The sequence below is a fragment of the Apus apus genome, chromosome 3 (assembly GCF_020740795.1).
Source record: "Apus apus isolate bApuApu2 chromosome 3, bApuApu2.pri.cur, whole genome shotgun sequence".
Taxonomy (NCBI): Eukaryota; Metazoa; Chordata; class Aves; order Apodiformes; family Apodidae; genus Apus; species Apus apus.
In genome coordinates, this window is record NC_067284.1 from 57238045 (window position 1) to 57263028 (window position 24984).

At 44.4% G+C, this 24984-nt stretch overlaps 2 protein-coding genes across 7 annotated transcripts; both read left to right on the plus strand.

The window, feature by feature from the left end:
• Positions 1-212: 212 nt before the first annotated feature.
• On the plus strand, positions 213-6161 carry LOC127382613 (protein PET117 homolog, mitochondrial). The gene is made up of 2 exons (XM_051614464.1): positions 213-351; positions 6012-6161. The coding sequence occupies exons 1-2, from the start codon at positions 256-258 to the stop codon at positions 6159-6161; spliced, it is 246 nt and encodes an 81-aa protein (XP_051470424.1). The 5' UTR covers positions 213-255.
• Positions 6162-6414: 253 nt separating this feature from the next.
• Positions 6415-24984, plus strand: KAT14 (lysine acetyltransferase 14). Of its 6 annotated transcripts, none has more exons than XM_051614458.1 (11): positions 6415-6688; positions 8778-8896; positions 10929-11050; positions 13311-13492; positions 14006-14425; positions 15403-15974; positions 16523-16659; positions 17163-17338; positions 20376-20566; positions 20718-20816; positions 23207-24984. In XM_051614458.1, the coding sequence occupies exons 1-11, from the start codon at positions 6415-6417 to the stop codon at positions 23378-23380; spliced, it is 2466 nt and encodes an 821-aa protein (XP_051470418.1). In that variant the 3' UTR covers positions 23381-24984. The 6 variants fall into 6 exon arrangements, with proteins under 6 accessions (XP_051470418.1, XP_051470422.1, XP_051470419.1 ...); XM_051614462.1 differs by having other exon boundaries at positions 20508-20566; XM_051614459.1 differs by having other exon boundaries at positions 14009-14425.

The following is a 24984-nucleotide window of genomic DNA, read 5'->3' on the forward strand; positions in this document are numbered from 1 at the left end:
CGCACCCCCATCCCGCGCCGGCCCTGCCGCACCTCCGCCCAGGCCCGCCGGGCCACGGGGTCCCCATAAAGCCCCGGCACGACAGCGGGAGACCCCGGAGGCCGCTCCCCGCGGCGGGGCTGCCGCCCGGGGAAGCCCCTTCGGCCCCCGCCGCTCCTCGCCTCGGCGCCCGGCTGCTCTGGCCTGGCTCGACGCGCTCGGCGGGGGCGGGCCCGCCCCTCCCCGCGGCGCACCGGCCGCCCCGCCGCCGCCGCCATGTCGCGGAGCTCCCGGGCCGTGCTGGCCGTGTCCGCGCTGCTCTCCGCCGCCACCGTGGCGGCCGTGCACCTGCAGCAGCGCCGGGAGCGGGAGGTGAGTGCCCCGCCGCGGGGGTCGGGGGGAGCGGGGGGGGAAGGGGCGAGGGGGGGGCCCTGCCCCGCCCCTGCGGCGGCCTCGGCGCCCACCGCCCCGCCCCCCGGCACGGCCGGGCCCGCCCCTCGGCCGCGGGGCTGCCCCAGGGCTCCGGCCGCAGCCCCGCGGCTCCTGCGGGCCTCGGGCCGCCTGCTCCCTGCCCGCCCTCCTGCTTCCCTGCGCTGCCCGCAGCGCCCTGCCCCTGCCAGCGCCCGGGACCGGCCTCTCGGGCCGGGCAGGGAGCCGGGCCCCCCCGCCTGCTGGCTCCTTCTGCCCCCTGAAGGAGCGCCCGGGTGCTCCCAGCCCGGCCCGGCCCTGCCCTGCCCGTGTGCTGCCTGCCCCCCCCGCTTCTGCGCCAAGCACCCCTTCCTCCCCTGTGCCGGCCTCTCCCGTGCTCCCCAGACCTGCACCCACTCCCTTGTCTCGCCTCCCAGGCCGGGTAGCAGGCAGGAAGGGTGAGGCACGACAGGCTCAGCAGAGGCAGCTCCCCCCTTCTCTCTAGCAGCTGGAAGCCTTGCGAGGCAGGAAGGATGTCATCCTCTGTGCTCTCTGCCTAGACGTGGACATGGCTTCCGACAGCGTTCTCCTGAAGGAACTGGATGTTAGTGGCTTGGGCATGTGCGTGCTTCTGGGTTAAAACCTGGCTGGACGCGGAGTTGCGGTGAACGGAGTCACGTCCAGTTGGGCTGGGCACAAGTGGCGCTCCCCAGGGCTCACTGTTGGGGCCAGCAGTGTTTACTGTTTTTATCAATGGTCTGGGTGAGGGTATTAAGTGCACCCTCAGTAAGCTTGCAGATGACACCAAGCTGGGTGGAAGAGTTGATCTGCCTGAGTGTAGGAAGGCCTACAGGGGGACGTGGATGGGCTGCATCAACGGGCCAAGGCCAGTTCTGTGAAATTCAACCTCTCCTGGCTTGTATCAGAAAGAGTGTGGCCAGTGGCATGTGGGCAGTGATTGTCCCCCTGTGCTTGGCACTGGCGAGACTGCACCTTGATTCCTGTGTTCAGTTTTGGGCACCTCACTGCAAGGAGGACATTGAGGTGTTGGAGTGTGTCCAAAGAAGGTTGATGAAGCTGGTGAAGGGTCTGTAGCACAAATCTCATGAGGAGCAGCTGAGGGAACTGGGGTTGTTTGTTTAGTTTGGAGAAAAGGAGGCTGAGGGGAGACCTTACTGCTCTCTACAACTACCTGAAAGGAGGTTGTAGGGAGCTGGGGGTTGGTCTCTTCTCCCAAGTGAATAGTGATAGAACCAGAGGAAATGACCTCAGGTTGTGCCAGAGGAGGTTTAGATTGGGTATTAGGAAAAATTTCTTCATTGACGGGGTTGTTAGGCACAGGAACAGGCTGCCCAGGGAAGTCATAGAGTCCCCATCCCTGGAGGTACTTAAAAGACATGCAGATGTGGTGCTCAGGGTCATGGTTTCATGGTGCACTTGGCAGTGCTAGGTTAACAGTTGGACTTGATGATCTTAATGCACACACACACAAAAAAAAGCCTGTGTTAAATGACTGTTGTTAAAGGTGTGAAGCAGTCAGAAGCTGCAAAACATCAGAGTTCAAGTTGCTTGTCCATACTCCAGCTCACTTGCCTGTTGCATGGGTTTTATGATGCAGTCTGTAATTACAGGATTATGTGGGGTTTTTTTTCTGTCAAGAGATTGTCTTTGTCAGTGCTTGAGAATGATGACCTTGGAGGGTGAGACTGATCTGGGTGAGGAAAGAGGCAGGTTAATTTACTGCAGAAGTAGGAAAAAGCACTGAATGGCACAGCCAGTAGCAAGAAGAGGAAGGCTCATCTTTTGGAGTGGCGATGAGCAATGGCTCTGCATTTGCCAGAGCTGACATATATGCAGGGTAGATCACTTAAATTCAGGTTTTTGTAGGTAGTTGCTAGATAATTCAGCGTGCCTGCCTTGAGCCACCAAAAGTCTGGCAGTACGTGGTAAATGCTCCTAAACTGCAGCTGGAGTAAATGGGAGCTTTACTTCAAGCACATGCTACAGGACAACACATGCTCTGAAATAAATCACTGTTGGGTGTTTCAGTGAGACACCTATACTTAATGAATGTTTTTTACCAGTGTCTCCTTCATCTCATAGAGAGACTGTGCAAATAAATTATTCATAAAATCTTCATATTGTGTAGGGGTAACAGGCATGAAACAGTCTACAGGTAAGTGACCTTTACAGGGTGCATTCTACCAATGTATGAAGTATGTCTCTAGTAAAAGGAGTAGTGGATCAGCCAATGGGTTGATATGATTAATGTCCTCTGGTTGCTTCATGTATTTCTAATTATGCCAGGAAGAAAACAGGGACTTGCTGCCCTTTGCCTGTTCCTGTTGCTCTGTTCTGTTGCTGTTGCTTGGTTTGCAAAGTAATGTTAGGTTGCTTCAGTTGTTACACCTGAATTCACTGCTGCAGGCTTCTGCTTGGGGTCATCCTAGGTTTCCAAGATGAGTTAGTGGGGGTAGCTTTCTCCGTGTGGGTCTGTTTTAACTTATTTCTCCACAGCTGGAAGCAGCCATTGCTGTGGAGATCATCAGGGTCACTGCTGTCATGCTGACAGCAGATAGGCAGTTTGGCTAAGTGTCCTAGAGATGGAGGGGGCAAAGGATCCAGTTGGTCTTTGACAAAACCTTTGGGGGGTTTTGGGGTACAGATCCAGTTTCTGTTCTTTGCCATTCATCCTAACACCCAGGCATGGGCACTGCCTGTGAACTCAGCCTGGGGAACTCATGACTTCAGAGGTGCCTGACCTGTATGTACGGAGATGGGTTCACAAACCAGTCCTCTAGAATTAGAAGTGCCCTCCCCAAAAGCCACATTTGATGCTAATCTCTATATATAGTTTGCAGGGCTTTTTCTCAAGATGCTGCTGCTGCAGAAGTGAAGCCAAAATGCTAAATTCTATTTTTCCAGCAACCAGTTTAACTTAATTTTAAATTGCTATTCAGAAGCACTAAGGCTCAAAGGTTATATTTTAGAAATGAAATATGAGATTTTATCTTTATAATTCTCCATCTTCAAGTGAGAAAATAATCTCTTCAGGTTTTAGGGACCCAGTTATTTAGATAATGTAGTGGAAGTAAGCAAAGTGGATATTCTGTAGTCCTCATGTAGAGATTATTTCAGGTTTATCTTTATGCAGATTAATCACAGAATCATAGAATCATAGAATGGTTAAGGTTGGAAGGGACCTTAAAGATTATCAGGTTCCAACCTCCCTGCTATGCGCAGGGACACATCACACTAGACCAGACTGCACAAGCCCCCTCCAACCTGGCCTTAAACACCTCCAGGGAGAGGGTTTCCACAACCTCCCTGGGCGGCCTATTCCAGCACCTTACTACTCTCATGGTGAAGAATTTCTTCCTGATGTCTAACCTAAATCTCCCCTCTTTCAGTTTAAAACCATTACCCCTTGTCCTATCACTATCTTCTCTGGTGAAAATCCCTCCCATCTTTCCTGTAGGCCCCTTCAGGTACTGGAAGGCTGCTGTGAGGTCTCCCCAGAGCCTTCTCTTCTCCAGGCTGAACAGCCCCAACTCTCTCAGCTTGTGTTCGTAAACATTTGACTTTTCTAAATTGATACACCAGGCACAAAGTTATTTGAGCTTGCGCGCATTTATCTAATCTGATGAAGAAGACAAGCAGGCCTAACTTGTGAGAATAAGAAAAAGGTGAGATTAACTTTTTCATAGAGCTCTCGTGATACTCAGACGGTAAAGGTGTCTTTTGCAAACTGCATTTTCAAAGTAAAAACATTCACCATCTGAAAGATTGCAGAGTTACTGTATTTTGTGATGGAAAAATAATTACATTCTTGACTTTAGCAGTTAATAATTTGTAACCTGAGTTCAGTTGATGAAAGCTGATGAAGAGGAGCTGGTTTTATTAGGTTAATTTCCAGAGGGAGTTTTTATTCTTGGCTGATGTATGTGTTTGTGCTTTCTTAAGAAGATAAAATATTAATTTAAAAAAACCTTTCTGTTTTAATCTTGACAGGAGAAAGGAGAACCTTTGAGATGTGCGGTTATTGGCATGCTAGGTGAGGAATAAAACCCTATGAGATCTTGTCAAATAATAATCACAAACATCTTCTAAAATTACTTCAGGGTCAGCTTTCAAATAAATTATTTGTAGGTGCATTTTGGCCTCATTCAAACAGGTCAAATAAATGATTCATATTTTTTTGCCATTAGGCTAAATAATTTATTCATGATACCTCCACTGTCCAGTGGCTAACCGTGGTACCTTTGAAGCTTTCTCATTCCAGAGTCCAAAGTGAGTGTGAGTTGGTGAAATAGGCAGGTGGATAATGCTTTAACTGAACAAACTAAAGATTTTCGTCTTTAGTTGGTCTAAAACATGACTGCAATCAGATAGCTTGATTTAGATGTTGCGCCAGGATTGGCTCTTAACAATCATTTAATGGTTTTACTAAGTTATAATATTTCTTTCCTCCTGTATCATGTTTTCTGATAAGTTTATGACTGTTACTTTGAAATATAAAAGTGCCTGAATATCTAAACGCATATTGACTGCCCAAGGAGTTCAAGCCAAACCACCCAGGTGGATTGGGCATCCCATGTTCTCCTTTGTGCTGTTTAATTTAATCTCTCTTCTTATGTCACATGCACGTTAAATGCTTTTATATGGTCCCCATTTAATGTCAGCCTTGCCATCTCCTCCATCCCGTGTCTGATCCCATCATCCCTGCACTCATATTGCTCTGCTGCCTCGCCTGTCTCCAGAGGTGTGAGCAGCTGGCTCACAACTAGTCCCTCCCCTCCTTTTCCCCACCCTAATCCATCTCACCAGTTTTGGTTTCACTTATATTGCATTCGCTTGCCGAGAAGTAAAGGTTAGGCATTTGCCCTAATTATCAAGAGTGAAAAAAACCTTCCAGGTAGCAGAGAGAGAGGTAAAAAAGCCTATGGAGGAAACGATGTGCAGCCGGGATTTTCTTAGGGCTTGTTACACCATTGAAGGGCTTACCCGCCAGTTTAAAAACTGCTGGTTTGGGTTGCACCTGGTATTTATAGTGAACATTTTGGGTAAAGGGGATATTTTTTTAATTATGTGCCTTGCTTTTTCAAGAGCTTGGCTTAAGACTCTCTAAGGTATTTTTTTAAGACTAAGACATGAGCAGAAAGAAGCAGATGAAGACACAAAATACAAGTTTTTCTTAAAATCACTTCCAATTTGCTACCAAATTCTCTCCAAGCAGAGAAGTATTTTTGGGAATATTAGTTCAATTTGGTAATGATTTAGGGCAGAGGGAAGAGGATTTTTTTGATGATGTCCACCATGCTTGGTATGGAAATTAGGGGTGCATAGCATTTATTTGCTTGATGGTTTTACTGCTTAGCAAACCCACCCATCTGAAGGTGACTGCAAATAAAGCACTTTTTATTGTAGTACCATTAACTTACTGATGTGGGATATCAGCTCCAGTACTTCTAGATTCAAACCATGTCGAGTGGCTGTGGCTACAGGCAGTGTCAGGATTTGCACACATGGTGAACAGCACTGCTGGAGGGATTGGAGCCTCGGTGGGGGTTAATCGCATCCAGCATCCAGCAGGCTGTGACAAACTCTGTCCCTTGTGTTTTCAGAGGCTTCACAGTGGAGTTCTCAGAGACCTTGAGCGTCAACATCAGAAAAAGGAGAATATTCGCCTGCTAGAAGAGCAGATTGCTTTGACAAAGCAGCTTATGGAAGAAAGAGACAAGGCGCTAATGGAAAAAAGGTCCCAGCAGTCCTAGGCACAGCCCTGAGTCCTTAGAGGTTTGAATAAAGACGTTTGGAGATCATTGATACCTAACTACTTGCAAGTGTTTCAGCAAACAGAGGTAATCTGTGGAAGACTTTATTTTGTATAGGTTGTAATCCTGTCCCAAAAGCTATAGGGCAGACACAAGACATTTCCTCTGTCGGGTACTTTGACTGTGGAGATTTGGGCAGCACATCCAGCCTGGGTGAACTTGTCAATGTGGGGAGGAGTAGCTGCCCCTTGTTATGCAAACGCCATCTATGATGGCTAATAACGTTCACATGAGTGGGCTGCTGAGCCGCCACGATGATGAGGCCACCAGGACCTCCACCTCAGAGGGCCTGGAAGAGGGCGAGGTGGAAGGGGAGACCCTCCTGATTGTTGAGTCTGAGGACCAGGCTTCAGTGGATTTATCGCACGACCAGAGCGGGGACTCTCTGAACAGCGACGAAGGTGACCCGTCCTGGATGGAGGAGATGTCCTATTACTGTGAGAAGTGCCAGAAGTGGATTCCAGCAAGTAAGCCTGCTAGTCGTGTTGTGTCTTGCTTGCGTTGGTGTGGTTGTTTGCAAGGTGGTTATGCTGTCCTGCATACCACTTTAGCAGGGCTGCCCTTGTTGTAAAGCTCTTCCTGTAGAGGAAAAGTGCTTTGGGATAGTGTTACATTTATTTATTTATTTGTTTTCTGGTCAGTTTGTCACATCTGTGGAGCACATCTCAACCATAGTGGTTTCACAATAATGTGAATCGAATTTAGCTTTCACAGAAGCGTGTCTAGCCTGTAGAAGCTAGTTTGGGGAGGTGTTTGGAGCAAGCTGCTGAACTCGATCCCTTCTCTGCTACTTGACGTAAGATATCTGCTGTTGGCAATGTAAAAAACTAGGCTTAACTTTCTAAATTCTAGTTGACCGTATCTATCAAAAAAGCTAGATGTTGCTAAACACGGGGTTTTTGTGTTTGTTTTATTTTTTTATTTAGGAGTGGCATTTCTGTGAGGTTTTTTTTTGTTTATTTGTGGCTAGAAATTGCAAAACCTTAATGTGATACCTGCCTTGCAGATGTGTCGGAGCTGCCCTTTCTGTCATTTTACAAGTTGCCAAAAGTTACAGTGTAATCTCTCAAGAAGTGTTAGTGAGTGTTTTCATGTTAATGTAACGGAACCAGCATTGCTCTATTAAGGTAGTATGCAGTTGAAGGTACATATTAACTTTAAATGTATTAATTATTAAAAAAAAAAAAGGAGCAGAGTTAGAGATAGCGTGACATATCTCATCTTAGAGCACTTGATTTAACACTCGATTTGTTTTATTTTACAAAGATGTTCCTCTTTCTCGTTGCTGTGAAACAAATCCAAAGAGCAGAAAAAGCCAGTTACAGAGCAACAGTAATGACCTACAAATGTGCAACGTAAACGAGGTGGAAAAGGGAAATACTCTTCTCTTTGCAAATTGTTCAGTTACACAGGTATCGTTTGTCACTTGTGAGAGTAACCCACAAGCTCAGACAAATGATCTCTTTTCACTTCGAATTGCCATCTAGAAATTCTGTTAATTAGTAAGTGCAGAGGGGCTTCTCCATCAGACATAGGTGCATAGTTAGATTTTGTAGTTCATGATGGAAGAGGAACATCCAGATATTGCAAATGCCTGATCTGATGTTGTTACACAGTAAAAGAGATACTTGGATAAAGACCTCACAGGTGTGAATTTTCAGAAATGCTATGATCTTAACTGTTTTCCTGTCTTGTGATTTAATTTTTTAATTTTTCATATTTGTGTAAATTAACCGCTAGTGAGTCTAGGAGCCCTGATCCATAAGATGTTTGTTTTGGTTTGTTGTTTGTTTGGGGTTTTTTCTCTGCTGCAGAAGCATACGATTAGAGTCTGTAACTATGGATGTGTGGGGTTTTACAGGTGGCTCTATCTCAGCACATCTTCAAATGTTCAGACAAACTTTCATGCAAGGTTAGCTTTACACAGCAAAGTAGATACTGAAGTGCTTTGCTGACTAGGACCTAATTCATCAACTGCAGTCAAGAAAAAGTGTTTCCTGATAATGTGCCATTCTTTTGGTGCTCAGTCTCAAGAAGATCTTCCCCTGATAAAAGAAATAATAATAAAAAAAAAGCTGTAAGGACATGTAGCAATGAGTGAAAAGGTGACATGTAAGAGAAAGCTTGTATATTTTGATAGCCTTTGCAGTAGCATATCTTGTTTTTTACAAGCTTTTTAAAATAGTGGGAAAACAGTTACTTATTGAAGTATGTAGGTTATCTTGGGGAATCAAAAAGGAATAAGAAATGCTGCAGAAACAAGGAAATTCTTGGCTTTGTACCTGCATTCAGATGTCAGGTATAATGCCCCTTTTTTTTTTTAAAATGCCTGTGCTTTTCAGTTGGTCACTGCTAGCTGCTGCAACTGTGAAATTGATTTGTGCTTTCCATTGCAGCGAGTTCTGACCCTTCCTGGGAACAGTCTGGGTCTCTGAACTCTAGGAAAAAAGCAAAAAGTACTTTTCTGCCTGATGTTGTAGGGTATCCAGATCTCCTTTGTAGCATTTTTTTTCCTATAAAAGCAGCAAGAAATTGATTTTTGCCTATTAATTTTAGGTCAACTGAGAGAACAGCTCAGCTACCTCAAAGGAGATAACTTCTTCAGATTTACTTGCTCTGATTGCTCAGAAGATGGGAAGGAGCAATTTGAACGGCTGAGATTAACATGGCAACAAGTAGGTGACAGCAGAACAGTAACAGGATTCCATGAAATTGTTTGTTGTGTATGTGCTATGTAGAAAAGGAGGAACAGGTAACAAAGAAACATACACGTGAACTTCAGAAAGTAATTAGCTAAGGGTTGTCTGCATATTAGAACTTTGGCATTTGGAAGGTAAATTGAAAGATAATGATACAAACCACTTATTTTTTTCTCTCCTCCTTTTCTCTTTTTCTTTAAGTTGCTTATGAATTCATGGCTTCAGGCAAGATGAATACAATTTGGCTGCAAGGCATAAACAGTTTTTTTTGTATGTGAGCAAATGTAAAGCTATTGAGGTGGCTCCCTGAACACAAAGCTCCAACCTGGCTACTTACTCACTAGCAATAGTCCTTGCTGGAATTTGCTGTTTCAGTCACTTGTACAGCTGAGCAATCAAAATAATTTGCATTATACAGCAACCACCGTATGGGTAGACTGATGCACATCATCTTGCTGTAAGCAGGATGCTGGAGGGGCAGGCAGGCAGTGCTGGCTGCCTCTGCATAAAATTAATTTGATCAAACAGTAGCTGCTGCTCAGCATTAAGAGTTTCCACATGCTGAGCATTGGGCAGTATGTGCGACACATCTGTTTGCATCCTTTGGGACAGTAGTGGTGTGCTGTCTCATAAGAGATAATTTAAAGCATCACTTGTAACTCCTAAAGTGCTTTCTTATGGTGCCCCATGCAGGGCTGTGCAGGGAAGAAGGTTGGCATAGCAGCTTGTGCTAGCAGACTGTCAGAGTTGCACCAAGTTACAGATCTGGAGAGCAAGGGCTGCTAGCGTTATACCCAGATCTCTTCAGAGTGGCAAATGGAAAGACAGATGAGGATGAAAGTTGACTAGTGAAGAGCCTCTCCTAGGAAAAATGGGGGCAGTGATTTTGAGGTTTGTTTGTTTTGTTTTCTTTGTTGTTTTTTTTTCCTCCAGAATATGTGACTTCAGCAGATCCTTATCTTTAACTAGTTGAAAAGAGAATTGTTTCTGAAGTCCTGAGACACTGTCCCACCTGACTTTAAAAAAACTTCAAAATTCTAGATAAATGCTTATAAAACTAAGAGTTGTGAGGCAAAAGTGTAGGGTACAAGAGACATAATGGGTATCTGGATTTCCTCATTTTGGCATCTTCAGCAATGTGTTACAGAAGGCTACAGCCCACTGTGAGGAGACCAATCTCCCTATTAAAAAATACAATTCTAACTTTTCTGGCAGTGAAGAATAAGTCCCTATTGGAAGTGGTATCCAACTGAGACTGTGTGGTTGTTGAAAGAGGGTCCCAGCCCAGCTGTACAAATCTAGGTGTATTCAAATGACTTGGGTAAATGTAATTAACAGTTGTTCACCTATGATTCACTACAAAGAGATTTTATATTTTTCAAACCGTTAGCTTGGGCATTTAATAGGTCAGACTGCATTTGGTTGTGAAGCACATGAATGAGTTGTAAAAGGATTGTCTTTAATGAAGATTATCTGGAGACAAACTTAATTCTTGCATACTCAGAACAATTAGTAGCTATCATGTAATTTAACAGTGTTTATAGTCTGTTCAGCTTGAAATACAACAGTAAGAATCTAGAAACACCATTGTCACTACATTTCTGATGGATTAGGTAGTGGAATTACTTGTGACTTTTTTTTTTTTCTTTAAAGACTTTTTCCCCACCTCCACATTTCATTCAGAACCCAGTGGTGATATAATTCATTTTTACAACCACTGTAAAAGCTTGCATTTCAGCATAAACCTGCATAACTAGGCAGTTTGCTAGTCCCCTGGGATGGAGAGATCTCCGGGAGAGTGTGCATCTAACAATAGAAAAACAAGAACAGGCAGCATGAAAGCAGGAAGAAGATGGATTGCAGCAGTTGCCTGTGAGATGTTGCAAAAATAAGATATTTATGAGGGAGCACAGATTTGTGTGTGTGGCAGGGGGGTGGGGACAGGGAGAGGGCAGTTCAGCAAATTAAACAGAAAACATTCACTTGTATCTAACATTTTCTGTTCCAGGTTGTCATGCTGGCAATGTACAATTTGTCTCTGGAAGGAACAGGCCGTCAGGGGTACTTCAGGTGGAAGGAAGATATTTGTGCTTTTATAGAGAAACACTGGAATTTCTTATTAGGGAACAGGTAAAGATGTGGTGTTTCCTTGAAGGTTGGTAAGCCAAAGGAACCTGTTATACAGATGGACAATAATCCTGGTTGATTTGGTGATCTCTGTTGAGCCTCACTAGAGAGAAAATTGGAGGAATTAATATTGAGAACATGAATGTAGACATGAGGGTTACTCTTGAAAAAGAAGTGTTTCTTAGCGGGGAAAAACAACCTCAAGAATGCCACACAAAACCAATGTAAATGCATGTACTTCAGGTTATCTCTTATCTTCCTGTAGGTAGTGTATGAACCTGCAAAGCCTTTGGTTATTTCTAAACAGACACAGCGGATGGCCTTGTCCTTAAGTCACTGGGCTTTAAATGAAAAGAAAAAAATCCCCAAAACGTCCAGCAAAGCACCATGTTACTTGGCTATAAAGCTTGTATTGACCCAGTTTTCCAAAAAGGAAAATTGTGCCCTGTCTGTTAGCTTGTTTTTGGATCTTAATAAAGTAGCTTTTACATAGCAGGCATTACAAATCACGACAGTGCTTTTTAGTGCATTTAAAGAGGGAAGCTGTCAGGGCAACAACCCTTCTTGTAAAGGGCAGCCCTTGTGGCATGATGAGACGAACGGCACCTCTTCTAACTGCACCTTTTTTTCTGAGCGAGCTGAAGCTGTCAAATGTGTCTGTTAATCCATGTTGAGGAGGCAGGAAAGGAGTTGAGCAATCCCCTGAAGTCGTAGATTTGATAGACTTCACAGCTTCTTCCCCAGGGACTTCTCTGTTGTAAGATCTGGTCTTTCTCCCTAACTGGATTTGCTTTTTGGCTTTGCTTTCATTGTGTGTCTTTGCCTCCTTGCTCTGTTCTCAGAAATCTTAGTATTTGTCCCCTCTGGAAACCATGGGGATCCTGACAGGAAGGCTGCAGATGGCCCATTGTCCCTCACTCAGGGAGCCATCACCTCCCAGGGTGTGCTGCTGCCTTTTGAGACCCGCCCTCGGAACAGGGCACTCCTTGCTCTGATTAAATTCAGATGAAGTGATTACTGGCCTCAGAGGTAGTTTCCCCACTTGCCTGGACAAGCCACTGATGGAGCAGGGACTGCTGAACCATATGTGTAGAGGTTCAAGGCGTGCCATGCTTTACCTCCTTGGCATATTACAGCACAGCTTGTCCACATTTACTGTAACCTTCCAGACTCTGATCTGGAGTGCTTAAGTTTAATCCCCCACATCTGAGGGTCAGTACCACAAGGTATGTAATTGGCAACACTCAGCAGCAAGTATCTGCTTGGCCAAACCTAACCTGAGTGCTGAAGTTTTTGCCAGTGGAGGTATGCAAAGGCAAGGAGGAATCCTGAGAGAACAAGGGTTTAGACTCTACACTATGAACCTAATTCTCCAGTATCCACAGGAGTACCTCAGTTATTTGCTACAAGAGCATTTTTAAAATATTTCTTCTCGATTCCTTCCTAAGTGATATTTTAATTAGCTCTGTGACCAGCTCTTATAGAGGGAGAGGGAGTGCTTAGATGCCTGGTAGAGTTCACTGCCCTGCAGAGTAGAAGGTTTAAATGCAGCTTCCCCATCTCCATGTCACCAAAAATGTGCTTCAAAAATAGTGTAGGTGACTGCTATGTTGACTAGTCAGAATCCTCTTCCTCATGCTGCAGGAGAGGTTTTATGGCAGAAAACCCCAGGCAGAGGTAGGGCTCCGTTATATATTGCATGCATGTGCCTGTGGAACAAGCATACATACTCCATTACCTTGCTGCTTCCTGCAGCTCTGTAGTCCTTGGTGACTTATTTCTCAGACCCCTAACTGCTTCACTGATGTGCCTGACGAGGCTGCAGATATGGAGGGCAGAGTGGTTGGATCTCAACCTGCTTTGTGAATTGAGTCTTGGGGATCCTGTCCTGCAGCTCTGGGAGCATGCTTTGCTAAATGAAATCTTAAAGCAGTCAAGGCACGCATTTAAATTAAGTTTGTCTTCTGTTTGAAGTGATGCCTTAATCACTACCTTTCCCTTGCCTCTCCCATCCTGTACACCCAGAGTCCTATTTGCTGTCTTCAGTAACAGAATATGGCCCTGTTTTCTTGTTTGAGAATAAATAAATTAATCTTTTGCCTCTTGGAGGATAGAGGTGAAGGGAGTACATCATCCCCCTGCATCCATGCCAGTGGCAGAAGCACTCTGCTCTTTCCATTTTGGCAGAGGGATGAGGCTTCCAGGATGAAAGTGCAACTGTCCAGTGGGGACCAAACACTTATTTTCCCCTCTCCCACTGTAGGAAAAAGACCTCAACATGGTGGAGCACAGTTGCTGGCTGTCTCTCTGTGGGGAGCCCCTTGTTTTTCCGCTCAGGGGCACAGGAGTTCGGGGAGCCAGGATGGTGGAAACTAGTCCATAATAAACCCCCAACAATGAAACCTGAAGGAGAGAAGCTGTCTGCATCTGCACTAAAGGCAAAAGGTAACTTTCCCTGATGGTGTATAGGTTCCTAGCTAAACCAGAGCTGGAAGATGTGAGAAAAGTTTACTTAAAACCATTCGTTTGTGTACATGGACAATTTCTTAGTTTTGCTTTGCTGTAATGGTTGATTCAGAACTACGGTGCATATGCTGTAGTTGGAGAAGCTTGTTATGTTTTTGAATTGTGCTAACTGATAGAAAGGATTTTGAGATTCCTGCTGGGGTTTTGGTTCTGGTTTTATCTTTAGCTGAAATCTACAATTTCTTTACTCCCCTTTACCCTGGGAAGGGTTTATTTATCTTTTGTCTCTGGATGCAGGTTCCCTTACGTGCAGAGGAACAAGACTAGGGCTTTAATGAGGCTTTAGCTCTGTGTTGACTTTATGTCACACGTCCAAGGGTGAATTTCTTACATATTTTGAAAATACGCCTTCTAAGATTAGTAGTCAGTGTGTTCTTCTGACCATATAGTGTGTATCCAGTGTCTGTTAGAATAAGTAAACTACTTCTTTAGCAGCTTCAAAGCCGCCTCTGGATCCCATAATTACTGTGGAAGGACTCAGGAAGCGGGTAAGCCGCAATCCAGTCGAATCAGCCATGGAGCTGAAGGAGAAGAGATCTCGCACTCAGGAAGCCAAGGATATTCGGAGAGCCCAGAAGGAGGCAGCTGGCTTCCTGGACCGGAGTACTTCTTCCACTCCTGTTAAATTCACCAGTCGAGGCCGTCGTCCCGATATCGTCCTTGAGAAAGGAGAGGTGATTGACTTCTCCTCCCTGAGCTCTTCAGATCGCACTCCTCTGACGAGCCCTTCTCCTTCCCCATCTCTGGACTTCTCTGCTCCTGGCACTCCAGCCTCTCATTCAGCTACTCCCAGCCTTCTCTCTGAAGCAGATCTCATCCCAGATGTCATGCCACCACAGGCTCTGTTTCATGGTAAGAGATACCATAGTTTTTCTTTAATAATGAGCAATACATTGTTGTTTAGTAAGGTGTTTAAAAAAAAAAAAAAAAGAAATGAGCTCTCTCCCAATGAGATGGAGAAGCTTTTCAAGGTAAGACGGAAAGTAACCGGTAATGTTCTGTTTGTCTTAGTTGCATGTAAGTCTTGATTAGTTTTCCACAGTTGTATTGCCAGCTTCTAAGGCCAGAAAGAACCACCACTATTGTCCTCTGAGTGATCCTGAATACACAGTGGGTAGCAGGTATCACCTAGCGACTGCTGCACCACTCAGCATAAACATTTCACTGCAACACATATTACACTGTTTGGTAGCAATTCCAATTTTGTCTTGAATGTCTTTAAATGGGAGAAATTTTTTTCTCTTGGTAAGTAGTTTTATAAGTTTCAACATCCTTATTAGAAGATGCTAAGTTTCAGTCAGGTTGCAAGGCCGTGATGCAGGCTGAATGCTGTTAGATTCTTAAGGAGCCAGACCTCAGTCTGATTGGGAAAGTGGAGAATAAAGCACTTCTTGTGAAGAAGCGATAGTTAGGTTCTGTAGAGGGACAAATCCTGCACTTCTGTAACTCCTAATTGTTCCCTCAGATTAAACAGAACTTCTCCAGGGTGTGCTAGCTGAAGATATAGCTCACCAGCTTGTCCACTTGATCCCCAGTCTTTGGGAATTTTCAACAGTTTAACATTTGTCAGAGCATGAGCTTGGAGCTCAGGAGTGCTATGTTTTCAAATTACAAACTGCAGAAGGATTGATTCTGTGTCCAGAAATTTGACTCCTTATGGTGTCTTCTGTCCAAAATCAGGAGGTCCAGAAGTATGTAGAAAGTGGAGTGTGTTAGGTAAATCTGCATTTTTTCTCCTTACTAGAAAAGTCCTGTGACAGCCCTTTTTGAAATGGGGCTTTGATGTTTACATTTTTTTTTTTCCTGGATTATTTTGATCTGTTGAACAGATGATGAGGAGATGGAAGGGGATGGAGTCATAGATCCAGGAATAGAGTATGTGCCCCCTCCCAGTGGGACAGCTGGTGCTTGCACTGTGATAGCAAGTAGAAAAAAAGTGAAGACAGCTGAGCAGATCAAGCAAGAGGTGGAGAGTGAAGAAGAAAAAACAGAAAGGATGGAAGGTGACAGTGAGGATCCTGAAGAGTCAAATGCATTGCTGCAGGTGAGGGGGCGAGACAAGAGGAAGCCACAGCAGGAGAAGGATGCCAAACCCAGAGCTCCCAAGCATACCTCTGTTAGTATCTATGAGGAAAAGCTGCTGCTGAAGAGACTGGAAGCCTGTCCCAATGCCATGAGCATGACCCCAGAGGCCCGGAGACTGAGGCGTAAGCTGATAGTCAGGCAGGCCAAGAGGGAAAGAGGACTGCCGCTCTTTGACTTGGACCAGGTTGTGAACGCTGCACTGCTCTTGGTTGATGGGATTTATGGAGCCAAAGAAGGAGGCATTTCCAGGTCCCCAGTAGGGCAAGCAACATACAGAACTACTAGCCAGGACTATAGGATCTTGGATAGATACCAGGTGAGTGTTTCCAAAGCTAACTGGGCTTTTTGGCACTAGTAATTTTAGAGCTTTTGCTGCAGACAGCAGTGGCACCTTGAGGTTATCTGACTCCCTAAGTAAAAAGGCTTATGTGAACAAGGCTCATTTTAACCTCGAACTGTGTCCCCACCAATGTCCTCACAAGCCCTTTTCTTCTTGGGACATGCTCATACAGCATAACTCTCTATCACTGTCAGCACCACAAATGTCTATGAATTTGTTCTCCAGCCCTGCCCAAACACTGATGATGGAGGCCTGGAAGGACCTAAACAGGCGTTTGTTCCTTCATGCTATGTAGGAGCATGATCACTTGAAGCACTTTTCCGAGTGATGTGTGTGGCTTATAATTTTGAGTGCTAAATCTGAGAGTACACAGCAGAGCCCTCTGTGGTAGGACCATCATACTGTGGGTCCAGTCTATTTTGTCACACTGAAAAGCCCTTATTCTCTCTTTGTTGCTATGATTCCCCTGTGTTAAGTCATTGACTAATCTTCCTGAAATGTTCTGCTTTTTTGTGTGTGTATAGACAATGCTGCCAACCATGAAGGGATATCGACAGCAGACAACCAAGTTTCTGTATCGACTGGTAGGATCAGAAGACCTGCTGACAGACCACAGCATTGTCAGTCCCTACACATCCCGTGTCCTGAAACCTTACATCAGGTACCGCTGGTCAGGGGTTGAATTTGCTCTTGGCTTGTGAACCAACAGCCCACAGTTGGACGCCATTCTTGGGCAGTGCTCCTCACTCATCCTTGAAGTACAACCCAGTACACTATGGTAACCCTGACACAACAGTGTTTTGTTTAGCTGAGTAGTGAAACGGGCTGTGCATTGAGAAGGGCAATCTCCAAAAGAGGGCAGGGCAGAGAGGGAATCAACACAGTCACTCAATGTAAGTTGCACCTGCTCTTAGGTCAAAACCATTATTTCCTTGCTAGTTCTGTAAAGGAGAGGCTGATTTTCTGTGCTGTGTGTTGGAGAAGTGTCCTGGCCTCTGACATGAGGGTGTTTTTGCTAAGCTGGGTGCTGCTTTCCTACACAAATGGAAATTTGTTCCAAGTTGAGCATGCCAGAAAATATTTCATGGGCAGTACCCATTGAGCTGCAGTGGCAGTTATTATTGCTCATTTGCCTTTTGTGTGTGCTTTTCATGTTACTCGCAGGCGTGATTATGAGACAAAGCCCCCAAAACTCAGGCTGCTGGCAGAAATCCGGGCGTATCCACACAGGAATGATGTCAGCTGGAAGGCTGAGCCAGAAGCACCCATTGATTACTGCTACGTTCGCCCTAACCACATCCCCACTATAAATTCCATGTGCCACGAATTCTTCTGGCCTGGTAAGATTCCTTCAGTGCTTGGTTTTCTAAGAAGGAAGTGGTTTTGTTCAAACAAAGATGTTCTTGGGCCAGATTTTTCTTCAGTTGATGTCTGGCTCTGTTCTTAGAAAACCATTATCTGATATTATAGGAATGCAGTTGAGATGGAGACATGATTTTGGTGTCCTTGTCTTTTGAGATCATCTAGAACTGGACAGTTAGGCCCTAATTAGCAAAGCACTTAAAGAAATAGGTTGATTTGGGTAACACCTTTGATGCCAACAGGAGTAGTCAGTTACTAAAAAGAAGCATCCTGTGAAACCTTTTGCAGAATCTGGGACAAAAAAAATAAGTTTTATACGAGAGATCTACTGCTCATTAGCTTCAGTAGCTTCAGAAAAAGTTTCTTCCTGCTAGTCATAAGCTGGATGCATTGGAGTGAAATCTGCAAATTGCACTTACACCTGCAATCTTCACTGTGGTGTCTTTTATTTCTTCAAGCTTCAGTATTTGCGGGGTAGAGGAAAGCTTGGGTATTGACTTTTATGTGTAATTTCTTGAACTTTAGGCTTCTGGGGACAGGGGCTGCTCTCTGTGCTGGCAGTTATGAGGCCGTAGCCTCTAGTTCTTCCAAAATAATAATAGTGATGTTCATCTACTGCATGGATCAGCTTCTGATCAGCAAACAATGCAGCAGACTGATTTAGAAAATTACAGTACAAACAGTACACACCTTTATTCCAAGCAACTGTTTGCGTTTACGTTTTGACTTGCAGGTAGTGATTCAACAGCATGTGTAGCTCAGCAGTGCTCCTGTGCTGCAGTCAGGATTGGAGCTCTTTGTGCTGCTCGTTGTACAAATTGTACAGTTCTGAAGGAGATAGTATGACATACCTTCCCTTTCACAAGCTGTTTTGGAGCTCAAGAGACACTTGCAATCCCAACAGAGGCTGAACCTCTTTGTCATAGTGTCTCTTCTTCTGATAGTGCATTTGAAGTCCTGGCCAAGTTGGAGCACACCTTCATTTAGTTCTTCACGTCTCACCCTGTTTTATTTAACATAAAGAGCGTGGGTGTGTTCCACCTGGCTGTGAACTGTTCGTCATTAAATCAGAAAGCTGACACTCCCATCAGTCTCCAAGGAGGAATCAAAATCTCCTTAGTGATGTAAATTTTTGGAGACTGGGATTATACAATCTGTTGCACCTTGGCTTTGTTTTAGCCAGAGAGGTAAGCAAGGTGGTGATACTTCAAGAGATACTTCAGTGTCTTTGCGGAGCTGAAGGGTTACAGTTAGGGAGGGGGTGGGATATGCAGCTGGAAGAGCATAATTAAGATAGCACTGTTGTTCAGAGAAACAGCTGCTGTAATTCCATCTAAGTTAGGGCATCCAAAGCATGTGTGCTTGGGGGATGTTTTGTCAGTAAATGGTATCTCAGGTGTGCTCAGTTGCCTTCTAATAGCCATGCTCTTGTTGACAGAGGTCTTAAGTTTTAGGCACTTCACCTCTTAAGGTGAGCCCAGACGTAGTTCTTCCACCTCCTTTTATCCTTCCTGTCAGAGCTCTCCTAGTTTCTCACAAGGCAGAAACAAGTTTGCAGGTAGTTACCGCAAATGAGCTGATGTGAAGCAAGATTCCCTCTTGTCTCTCACAGTATCTTGTGCCTTCATGTCCTAACGGGAAACAACTCCCAAGCAGCTGAGTGGTAAACCATACAGAACTAAGCATCTTCCTACAGGAATAACTGCGTGCTGAGGGGACGGCACCATTTCACAGATGCCTGTGTGCTCGGGGCTATGTAGAGTTCCTGTACAGACAGGCTGTAAGGCACTTCACAGTCAATTGTAGCCTTGAGATAATTAACAGCAGCTCCCTATTGCCAATCGATTCCTCCCACGTCTTACTCCACCCAGTTTACTCTCGAGCAAGAAAATAATTCACCTGCTTATTTGTGCCGGGTGCCTCATGAAGTCTTGCATTTCATCAAGAGGGATAAACATTACTGGAAAACATACTCTGCTATTTTGTTATACCACATTCCAAATATATGCATGATTGCCAATTTGAGGCTGAAACTAACATTTATGGCACAGCTCTGCTAAGTCTTGCACATCATTTAGGGCCTGCCCATACAAATTACCAAGCAGTCTCCTGTGCTGTGAACTGCGCTGCTCGGCCCTAGCATGCTGTGTGGATCCTCTTAGGCTGCAGCAGCAATGGGATTAGGCAAGGTAACAGACTCCACTTAGAAGTCACCAGCTTCAGGCATTTCTGTCCAGCCTCTGACTCAGAGAAGCACCACTGCCTGCAAGGCTGCTTCGTGCCCCAGGTTAGAGAATGTGCATGCTAAAAGCAAATGTTTTTATATAGTTTAAAGCTGTGCTCAAGTTTTCAGTGCAGCTCCACAAACAGCTGAGTATGCACAACAGAGGAAGCAGGAGGAGCTCAAGGCCTAGTGGAGAAAAGAGGTAGAAACCTTAGGCAGGTAATGCTACTAAATCTAATCCCTAGTTTCATGTCTGCTGCGTCTGGAAAGAGTTTGCAGGACAGGGTGGTTCATCCTGTCTATCAGGCTGATACACTGTAAACTGTACCCTGTCCCCCTTTGCTTGTGTGCAGGCAAGTCCTCAGCATTTGCTAACTGGTGCTGCTCCAGACCAGGTGAAATGAAGAAGCAAACTCTTATCCAATAGTGTTACTGATAGGGCTCAGCATGCAAACCAAGGCAAGTTTGGATGCTGAGATGGTGACTTTTTTTAACCATTTTTTAAAAAACTATTTTAGAGAATATGCATTTTGAGTTTTAGCTTCATCCTCGAGTCATTTAGGAGGAAATTGGCTTTGTTGATTTCTCCCTGGAAGAATCCCCTTGTCTTGTTTTCTCTCTGTGTGTTTGGTTAAAGCATCTCTCAATCTCAGAATTTTGAAATAAAGGTAAAAGGAAGGGAGCAAGCGAGTGTTTTTAAAAGGCCTTGAAACACTGAATTTCCATGCAAGTGTGGCACTTGTCTTTTGGTTTACAATGCTTTCAACTGCTGTTTCTCTCTTTCCGTGTAGGAATTGATTTGTCAGAATGCCTGCAGTATCCAGATTTCAGCGTTGTTGTCCTTTACAAGAAAGTTATTATTGCCTTTGGTTTTATGGTGCCAGATGTGAAATACAATGAAGCTTACATCTCTTTTCTGTTAGTTCACCCTGAATGGAGAAGAGCTGGGATTGCAACCTTCATGATTTACCATCTTATCCAGGTAATGAACAAAATCCCATGGCTCTGGTAAGGAACTAGCTCTCCCTTTTTCCTTGTGTGTGCAAATGCAAGTATTAGAAAGTAAGTAGTGTGGTGTTCCTCCTTTCTGTCTTTTTTCCCCTTGCCCTTTCTTCACTTACATGTCTGCACAGATTTCCCACTGTCAGCAGCCTGTGAGAACAGTTATGGTGGGAAATCACTTTGAAGGCATAAAGAACAACTACAATGGACAGGTCCTCATAATTGGTGAGGTGCTGTAGACTTTTACTCTCTTGGGATTAACTTTGTGTTCTTTGGTGGTCAATGGTTCATTTAACAGTAATACCATAGATTTGGCATATAAAGGAGAAACTGAGATAATAGTGGGGAGGTTCTGTTAGAATCTAGTACAGCTTTCTTGGCTACACCTGGAGGTTTATTCATAACTTGACCAGGGCCAGTGCATTAAATCACTTACTGATCTTAATCATTCTCTTTCACTTTCTAATACTCTAGTTCAAATCCAGCTGAATTGAAGATAAAGAATAAGTGTTTGTAGCCTCATTCAAATTTGTTGAAACTAGCTTGTACTGGGCTTTGTTCCACAGGGACACTTGGGAAAATTAATCTGAGCTAACTGAACTGGCAGTATTAAAGTAGTTAAACTTCATTAAATCTCTGAATGAATACTGTTATTCAGGTTGGCCTTAATTCCATTCACTTTCTTGAATTAAATTGCAGGAAAGCCAGCTTAATTTTGAGTAAGGATGCAGACAGATGTCCTTTTCAGAGCCCAACTGTGCCTCTTCAGAGCTCACAGCTTTACCACTCCCTGAACTCTCTTGGCACAGCTGCCGATGTGAAACATTTCTTAACTTGTTCTAGTCAAGATGAGCTGCACTAGCAAAAACTCGCCATTGAAACTTTCATCATACTCATTTGGCTGAAAAGAGTGTAAAAAAAGAAGTGCTGGCAGAACCTTGCAAACAGGGATCTGTACCTTGGAAAAGCAGTTTCCACTGAGAGTAGCTCTTCTGGGCCACCTGAGGGTAACTCTTCTACCTACCTACATAGCTCTCTGCAATGTCCAGTTGTCTTTTGCTCTATGTGCTGATGCAGGCCACTGACCAATTTACTTTAAATTCACTCCTTACATTTCTCCAGTCTCTCTGTGTCAAGTGTTTAAGTAAATTGCCCTCAGCTGTAGTCTGTTAATGTGAGATGTCAACACCAAGTGAGAACAGGCAGGAGCAATGCACCAAGGCTTGCAAGGATCTGACAGCTGGACTTGTGTATCTCCAGCAGAGTTGGGATGTGTTGGCAAGTCAGCTGTAGAAAACCACAGCATTTTGTAGGATATGTCACAGCCAATTAACCTAACTCTGGTTGCAGGTAGACTAGCATAAAATTACCACCTTGAGGAGCACCAGGCAAGTTTCAGGTTGATTAGGCTTGCTAGCAATGAGAGATCACCAGTTGTTTTTTTTTCCATTACTGAGGATCTGTCAGTGGTAGAAGGCATTTAGTCATGGAAGAGAAGACATGATGGTTATGACCTTCTGTTCCCCAGCCACCAGATTGTATGTGCTACTTCACAGCCTGCTTGGGCTGACACCAGTGTCTGCTCTTTGTAGGTAGAGCTACTTTAATACACTGCTTGGATTAAGGGTAATTCTGTCTCGTGCATCAATGTGCTGAGTTTGGGGATGGATTTTCAGGAGCAGCATAATCTAACAGAAAATGTGCTGATGTATATGATGGCTTGATGGTGGGTTTGTTTTCAGATGTTACCCTCTAATACATCTGGCCCAGAGGACCAAACTGCATCTTATTAATATCTTGTTCCAACTTCATTTTCCCAAAAATTAATCCAGATTATTTTACTTCCCCCCCCCCTCCTTAAATTCCTGTGAGAGTTTTCCCTTAGAATATTCTACCATGGAAATTCCTAAAGGGTGTTACTGTTCCCACTTAGGGTTACAATAAATTTAATATAAACAGAATGCTGTTAAAACACTAGATGAAAGCAGGAAAAAAAATACTGTATTGGCTTCTTTATCAGACAGCTGCTGGTTAGAATAATCTGGGATCTTTAATGCCATTTGCTGTCTGAACTGAATTCTCTGCCTTCTCAAGAAGCAGTGCTGTGCCCTGAAGGATGGGAGAGGAGCTGGGTGGGATAGACAGGAATTCCAGTGTGACAGCCCAGAGGTGCGCTGGGGCCGCTTGCACGGTCCCAGAGAGCTCAGCTCTGTTTACTGATGGGGAGGAGTGTGGTGCCTGATCCTCTGGCATGTTTTGTCTTTTCTTCAGGCCGTTGTTAGTAAGTGCTTGAGATCAGTGCTGTACACCAAGATTATTTTTAATTAACAATTACTTAGCCATTGACAATGGATAGCTGACAAATTATAACCCAAAACCTGCCCTCGTTGTCAGAGAGTACGTGTTTTCCAGAAACAAAGGCTTAGAGGAACAGCAGCATTCCCTTTTCCTTTCAGCTGTTGCTATGTGTGGTAACTTGGGTGTTGAGGCTTGCGATTTTCTCACGTTTCCTCAGTAACTTGAATACCTGAACCGATGAATCTCTTCACCTCCGCATTCCCCCAGAGGCATTCTTAGGCTCTTGTTGTGATGTTTCTTTTTTTCCCCCCTCCCTTGGCAGACCTGCATGGGCAAAGACGTAACCCTTCACGTCTCTGCAAGCAACCCTGCTATGCTGCTCTACCAAAAGTTTGGATTTAAGACTGAAGAATACATTTTGGATTTTTATGACAAATATTATCCCTTGGACAGCAAGGAATGCAAGCACGCCTTCTTTCTCAGGCTGCGGCGCTGACCCATCGCAGCTGTCTGAGGGTCTGTGAACAGCCCAGTCTGTCAAGGAACAACCTACCACAGCTTCAGCAGAGGACATGGGCTGGCAGGTGAGAGCTGGAACACACCTATGCCTTTATCTCTCTTTATCATCTTTGAGTGTCAACAGTGCTATGTTGTGTGGTGAAACTGCAATTGAAGAGGATTGATTCCTATATTCCAAGGGGAAAGGCCTGGAGATGCCAACTGGGACATGCTGAAACCACTGGAAAAGTGAAATTCTCTGTGGGGAATTTTCCTGCCACTGTTACTTTGTAGAGCCTCATTGACAAACAAAAAAAACTGGGAACAAAAAAATACTTGTCACTTCAAAGGGGCCCCATGGATTTAAAATTTTGAAACCTGTCCAAAAATGACAGGGTTTTTTTTCTGTTTTTTTGTTCATGGGAAATTAACATTTAAACTTAAGTCATCCACAGTGTTTCTGTGATTTGATTGCTTTGTTGGGAACCACATCTTCAATCTGTGAAGGGAAATAAGATGCATCTAGCTGGATGCTAACGTTAGGAAACTCTACACGTGCCAGAGCAGCAATACTGGAACCATGTTGTAGGAATAATGAACAGCATGTGAACTCATGTGATCCCAAATGCAAGGCTCAAAGGACATGTCTGTCTTCTGCTCCTTCCCTGCTTCCTTCCATTCTCTCGTTGACCCTGTGCTCAATGCGAAGTTCTTGTAGTGTGCAGTGTTTTGTGTTCAGGAACAAGATGTCAAGCAGGTTTGTAGCTAGGCAAGGTAGGACACAACGCCTGCCAAATCAGCTCTTTGAAATCTTACAACCTATCTGCCAGTTGGTGATGCTGCAGATCAGCCCTCTGGGCACACCGCTAAACCGCAGAGCCAGCCTTGCAGGCTCCAGCATCCCCCTCCTCCTGCTACAGACACTGGCTAGAAGAAACCCAGAACAAAAGTCAGTGGTGACATTTGAAACTCAGGCTCAGGTTTGTAGAAGCAATCTGTTCACAGCTTGGAGGAAAGGGTGATTTAATGGCTCTAAGTGTAAGTAAAAAGCAAAAAATAAATTGAAATAACCAAGAATTAAAAAAATGCAAATCCCAAACATGTTTCTCTGGTAGCTTCTCTCTCTTCCTGACTTCTATTACAGATGAACAGTAAACTGGCAGCTTGCTCTGCTGCCTGACCGAAGGTCACTCTGTGCATTTAAAATATCCTCTGTACTGTTCTTTTCACATCAAGCCTCACAGAGAGTTACCCAACAAATGTGACTGCTTTGTTCTTAATCCACTGCATATACCTGTTGGGTATGTGGCTGTAGTAGTAGTTGCCTTAATGCAGGCTTCATTTTGGTAAAGCAGAGAGATGGACACAAAGTATGTTTTTTGTGTAGCCACTGTATGTGGTCACCAAAACAAAACCAGTGTTAGTGGGAGGGAAGAACAACCCATCCAAGCATCATGTGCCCTAACGTCCATACACATTTCTGCCTGCTCTGTGACTGTGTGAAAGTTTTCAGTGTTGCTGATGTTATGAATTAGCTGTACTTGAGAAGAAAAAAATACCTGTCTTCATGAATGGAATTAAAGCCCTTCTCTTGGAAAAGCC

Bases quoted from the DNA above. Each gene is read 5' to 3' on its own strand.
- LOC127382613 (XM_051614464.1), top strand. From the start codon at position 256: ATGTCGCGGAGCTCCCGGGCCGTGCTGGCCGTGTCCGCGCTGCTCTCC. The intron at 352-6,011 runs GTGAGTGCCCCG...TTGTGTTTTCAG, and splicing joins AGCAGCGCCGGGAGCGGGAG to AGGCTTCACAGTGGAGTTCT.
- KAT14 (XM_051614458.1), top strand. From the start codon at position 6,415: ATGCAAACGCCATCTATGATGGCTAATAACGTTCACATGAGTGGGCTG. The intron at 11,051-13,310 runs GTAAAGATGTGG...CTCCCACTGTAG, and splicing joins AATTTCTTATTAGGGAACAG to GAAAAAGACCTCAACATGGT. The intron at 17,339-20,375 runs GTAAGATTCCTT...CTTTCCGTGTAG, and splicing joins CCACGAATTCTTCTGGCCTG to GAATTGATTTGTCAGAATGC.